General features: G+C 46.0%; 1 protein-coding gene across 1 annotated transcript in view; it reads right to left on the bottom strand.

Moving 5' to 3' along the window:
- The window catches only part of LOC112609248 (HEAT repeat-containing protein 6-like), a 192,266-nt gene that overhangs the window by 110,821 nt on the left and 75,445 nt on the right, over positions 1-6,000 (bottom strand). Inside the window, 3 exon segments of the mRNA XM_025361774.1 lie at positions 2,286-2,488; positions 4,419-4,623; positions 5,714-5,810. Coding sequence (XP_025217559.1) covers positions 2,286-2,488; positions 4,419-4,623; positions 5,714-5,810 — 505 coding nt within the window.

Here is a 6,000-nt window from a genome sequence, read left to right as displayed (position 1 = left end):
GTGGATCCCAAGAAGCGTGAACAGTGGCATGCAGCGAGATGAGGAGGGAGAGAGAAGTGGAAAAGAAGGAGAGAGAAAGAAAGATGGGGAGAAGGGAGTGAGAGAGGAAGAGAGATGGTGAGAGAGACAGAGGAGGCTAGAGGATAAGGAGCGAGAGAGATGGGGAGAGAGACACAAAATGCAAAGAGACAGAGAGAAACGTGCATGAGTAGGAGGTCGAGTTACTCTTGATGCCAGTTCCCAGTGAAAACTGTAGGTCACCATCACCTAACCACACATGCAATAAATCTTCTGCCTGCTGCTTAGAGCCCTGAGAACCCCTTCTCGTGGAGCATCAAACCTTTGACTGCAGCCCTTCCTCACTGCAATTTTGTTGTGTCTTCTGGTGAACCCTGATGTCTTGTCTATTGCCTTCCTGGGCTCAAGGATCGACCAAAACCTGATGCCTCTTTTGGGGAGAATTTGAGTGCCTTCAACTCACTAGGCCCCCCAGGAAGCTTGCGCACTTGGCTGGGGCCCTAAGCAGCTGGGTACATGCTGGGGCTCTGCTTCTCTCAGTAAGAAGGAGAACTAAGAAAGAGACTAAAGCATGGTCTGTGGAGAAGGCACTTGTGCAAACACCAGGAGAACGAGGGGCCTGAGTTGTCTTCGTTTCTCCTAAAAGCATGCATTCCTGGCTGGGCGCAGTGGCTCACGCCTGTAATCCCAGCACTTTAGAAGGCCAAGGTGGGCAGATCACCTGTGATCAGGAGTTCGAGACGAGACTGTCCAACAGGGAGAAACCCCATCTCTACTAAAACTACAAAATTAGCCGGGCATGGTGGTGCATGCCTGTAATCCCAGCTACTCAGGAGGCTGAGGCAGGAGAATTGCTTGAACCCAGGAGGCGGAGGTTGTCGAATTTGCGCCATTGCACTCTAGCCTGGGCAACAAGAGTGAAACTCCGTCTCAAAAAAAAAACAAAAACAAAAACACATTCCTTCCCAGGCCACCCTAGTGAGGGCGTGAAGCACAGCGTGTGTGTGTGTGTGTGTCCAGGTTTATGCATGTGTATGTGTGTGCATGTGTGTGTGTGTGCGTGTGTGTGGGTGTGTTGCAGGGCTTTACAGTGGACAGGATGTGGAAGGGCAGCTGCAGCTCCAAGCTGCAAGTCTCTCTGAGAGAATGCTGAATGTTCCTCGGACCATAGCAAGAGAGTGTGTTCATTTGCACCCATTTTTATTAGCATTTACAGCTGTATTTTTTGTACCATGTAAACCTTAGGTTGCTTAACTATTCCTTGAAGCATTTACACCAGTGGTTCCCAGCCTTTTTGCTGCCTGAGGCCAGTTTTCTTGAAGACAACTCTTCCAGGGACCCGGAAGAAGGCGAAAGGATGATGCGGAGATGATTCAAGTCCATTACATTTCTTGTGTGCTTTATTTCCATTATTATTTCACTGTAATATATAATGAAATAATTACACAACTCACCATAATATAGAATCAAGGGGAGCCCTGAGCTTGTTTTCCTGTAACTCCATGGTCCCATCTGGGGGTGGTGGGACACAGTCACAGATCATCAGGCATTAGGTTCTCATAAGGAGCACGCAGTCTAGATCCCTGGCATGCGCAGTTCACAGTAGGGTTCATGTTCCGATGAGAATCTAACGGCACCGCTCTTCTGACAGGAGGCAGAGCTCATGGGGTAATGTGAGGCATGGGAAGTGGCTGTTTCTACAGACGAAGCTTTGCTCGCTGGCTGGCTGCTCACCTCCTGCTGTGTAGCCTGGTTCCTAACAGGTCAGGACCTCTGATTTACCCAGTAAGATACCGACATTTTTATGTCAATTAAAATTATTCACCCTGCACCACCCAAAATTATCTTGCATACCTACACCCACCCGAGGGTCCCATAGTGCACTTTGGGAGCTGTAGACAGTAAGCCTGGAGCTCCATTGCGCATCCCGTCTCTCCACCATCTGTGGGCTAACAGGCTGCATTAGTTTCCTAGGGCTGTTTTACAGCACCACAGACTGGGCACCCTCAACAACAGAATGTTACTGTCTCACAGTCCTGGAGGCCACGAGTCCAAGATCAAGGTGTCAGCAGGGTGGGTCCCTCTGAGGCTGTGCAGGAAGGCTCTGTTCCAGGCCTGTCTCCTGATGCATGGGTGGACATCTTCTCCCTGTGACTCTTCATTAAGGGTGATTCTGGTGAGGGTTCAGAAGAGGAGAGAGACTTGGACAGAATGTTGGTAGATAAATATGTCAGTGGAAACCAGAGGGTAAACAGGATTCCATTCACGCCCAGGGCTTTCTGGGGATACGGCTGTCCGAGCAGCAGCCATTCCCAACTGAGTTCGACTCCTGGAAAGCCAGGCAACAGCTGGGGTTGGGCCCTCTGCGATTTGTTTAGTGACCTGATTATGTGGGAGGTTATGAAGTTCTTGCATGATGTCACGACCGATGTCAGGGCACTGTAGGCCTGGGAGGTCCATGGGGCTGTCCCTAGAAAGAATCTACAGTCACTAAAACAAATGCAGGCTTAGAACTAGGTGGGGTGAGAGGGAGAGGGGCGGAAGGCAGCATAAACACTAGTGCCCAAAACACTCATTTTATGTGTTCACTTCATTCTCACAATCATCCTGTGAGACAACGGTGGTGACTGACTGTAGGATCCTAGGTAAGTGGCCAGGTGCCAATCCCCAAACCTCCCTCTTTCCCTACCTCAGCCTGGGACATGCTTAGAGCCTCTGCTACCCAATATAGGGCCTTTGGTGACTCAGAAAAAGGCTTCTTCTCTGGGAGGATTCTGTCCCATGGGGTATAGCTTCGTGGGCAGAGCGTGGACCGAATTGCAACCCCACCTGTCATCTCAGTTGGGCCCTTCGGAGCTGTGTGCAAAGCACACACTGCATGTGGCAGTGCTGTTCATGCTGGCAAAAAGAATTATTTCCTCAGCATCCAGACACTGTTCTGGCCATAGCAAGTCATGTATTTTATTGCAAAGAAAAAGAAAACTTACAGTTTCAAGAATAACATGCCCAGATTTCTATTCTTTCTCCATACCTGTAGGCCCTAGGAAATCAGCCTGCTTTCCTCCTTACCAGAGCTACTGCTACCCACTCCATTTTGGGGTGTCCCTACTCCTCAAGATGGGCGACAGAGTAGAATGCAGCTTCTCTTAACTCACCCAGCCCTCCCCGGCTTCTCTGTTGCCTCCGAAGACAGGCAAGCAGGCCCTTTCCATTTGGTGTTCGCCACTGCCATTGACAATGGGCCACTGCTAGACCTACAAGACACTCACAATTTGACCCGTCAGAGTTCTTTATCAGTTTCTGGCTCCCTTTTCTTATGTGGCTCTTGATAGCTCTGCTACTGGATGCTTTCTAGTTCTCAAACTTCCTGCCTCTTTGGAACTTCCCTTTCCCTCCAAGTCATGCAGGTCGACTTCTCTCTCTAGTAGGCTGAGGGCAATGGCCATACAGGAAGGCAGGTAGGAGCCAACCACCACTGAGGTGCCCTCGTTTCAAGGACTTCTTGGCTCTCCAGAAGGCGGACATCCACCTCAATGAGCTCCAACCCCAAAGGTCACCCTTAGGTGACTTCTCAGTGGAAGATGCCAGGAGGCTACTTCTCCACCTGCTCCCAGCTGACTGGTCGGCCTGGATACTCTAGGCGATAAAGCGGAGCAGAGCCAGACTTCCCTCACTTGATGCATGAGCTCCTCTCCGGGAACACATCCTTAGGTCTCAAATCTTCTGAGACAGACAGAGACGCAATAAAGCGAACACTGGCATTCAAAGTGAGCAAGGTTTGGAGGCTCTGATCCACACACCTAAGCAGCTACTGGTCCTGAATGACATATCAAGGTGCATGGCATGCTGCTACTTAGAGACAGATGCCCTCCTTACATTTATTAATGGCATCCACTTCTGTACACAGCTCACAGGGGATTTCCAGTTTATATCCCCTCTCATTCCAGTTTTGTTTCCTTCCTTTTTTCTTGACCATTAAAACAATATATGCTTATTGTAGACAACTGAGAAAATGAAAACAGAAAAAATCCTACTCAACCAGAGGCAATCACTGTTAATAATTGGTCCAATTTCCTTTCAGTCTTTTTTCTACCCATCCATTGAGGTCATTCTGTAGAAATGATTTAATACTTGCTTTCATTTGTTTAACATCAGAAGTATTTTTCCAGATTATAAAATTCATGTAAGTAATTTTAAATGGAAACAAAATATCCCATGATATATCCCATTGTATAGGTAGTGATGTATTTCAATGTTCTCCTAAACTTGTTTTCAGTATGTCTCCATTTTTTCCTCATACTGTGATAAATGACATGTGACAAACATCTTTAACAACAATGTAGATTGGTGTGTATTGTCCAAGAGGCTTTCCACCAGGGAGGGAAGGGAAACTTTCTTACCTAATGGAAGGGCAGGATTTGTAAATACATTTCCCATTGCATAACAAGCTTTCCATCAGACTTTCATGGCAGCTTCTGTTAGAACAGTAGAAATTAGGGCCTGGATAGACTCCTCAATTATTTCTGCAAATGTGGGTTTTTCTATAAGAGAGGGTTGCAGAAAATGAAGCAAATTTCCAAGGGCCCGGACTGCATTGCTCTTTACCTAGAAAAAAATGTAAACGCTTTAGAAATCTGTTTTGCCAAAGAGATGTTTTCAAAAGTCTAATTTCAGCTTTAAAAAAACCCAGGAGGTCCTCGACTTCTTAAAGCAAATCCCTGGAACTCACAAGGTCTGCTCTGGTTAACATCTTGAGCCATCAGAAAGGTGACGTTCTACAAAACTCCTCTCTCTGATTATTTATTTATTTATTTTATTTAGTGCTAGAGAGGACCTCAGAGAGGTCCATCTTCCTTATTTTACTGAGATGGAGTATAAGGACCGGGGACAACAGGACAAGGCTGGCTGATAGCAAGATGACGAGGAGAAGCTAGGTTCCATAATTCCAGTCCAATACTTTTCTACTACACTAGAGTCTCAACCTCTGCAGCCCACCAGAATCATTTGGGGAGGGTTTTCCTTTTGTTTTAAAACCAATTTGCAGGCCCTAACCTCAGAATTTTTGATTGAATTACTCTGAGGCAGGGCTTCCTGGGTGATTACCAGATTTTCAGAAGTAGTATTAAAGTGAGCACATGGTATGGGTCAGGTATTGTGCTCGGTGCTTTAACATAAGGCATCTTCATATCCGGTGAGGTATAGAACTTCCATGTCACAGGTGAGGAGCTGACCTTCAGAGAAGTTACATAATATACCAAAGTCACCCAGCTACTAAAGGGCAAGCCAGGGCTTGAATCCATGTATGTCTCACCTAAAGCCCAGACCTGTGCTTTTTAAACTGATTAGTTTAACAGGTAATATTCAAAGCCAAGAGCTACTCATTTTTCTGACTTGTCAATTCTACTTAAAATTTTTTTTTGGGGGGGAATAAAAAAAGTTAATTTAAAAGGAACCTGAATATGCTATGTAGTATTACAATGGGCACTGATATTTTTTGGGAGTCAGGAGACAGTAAAGAAACCATACATGTGTGGAATAGGCCATTTATTCCCTGAGCACACCCTCAGTCTCCTTTGAACAGGAGTACATTTGGTGGGATAGTCTGAGGAGCATCAAGCCACACTAACCTACCACACTGCAGCTACAATACATTAAGGATCTGTTTGGGAGATACTGGGTTTTGTCGTGAGTCTACCTTATCTTTATCCTTGGATGCTTCTATAGCTGATCGTAACATTTTCAAGAGCAGGAGACCAGAGAACTCTTCCTGGAAACTTGGGTCTGGTGTTTCCCTGTTCCACCCAAAGCAGGCAACACATGTTAAAAGGTAAATACACTTAAATATATACATATAGAAATATATTCACTTAGTATAAGCATAAAAGTTTAGGAAACGAGTTTAACAGATCTGCTTAGATTGTATCAAGAAACTTACAGTATATATATTTTGACCCAATAGTTCCCCACCTAGGAATGTCTCCA

The sequence above is a fragment of the Theropithecus gelada genome, chromosome 16 (assembly GCF_003255815.1).
Source record: "Theropithecus gelada isolate Dixy chromosome 16, Tgel_1.0, whole genome shotgun sequence".
Lineage (NCBI taxonomy): Eukaryota > Metazoa > Chordata > Mammalia > Primates > Cercopithecidae > Theropithecus > Theropithecus gelada.
The sequence above is the reverse complement of the archived record's forward strand: the minus strand, read 5'-3'. Positions and strand labels throughout refer to the sequence as shown.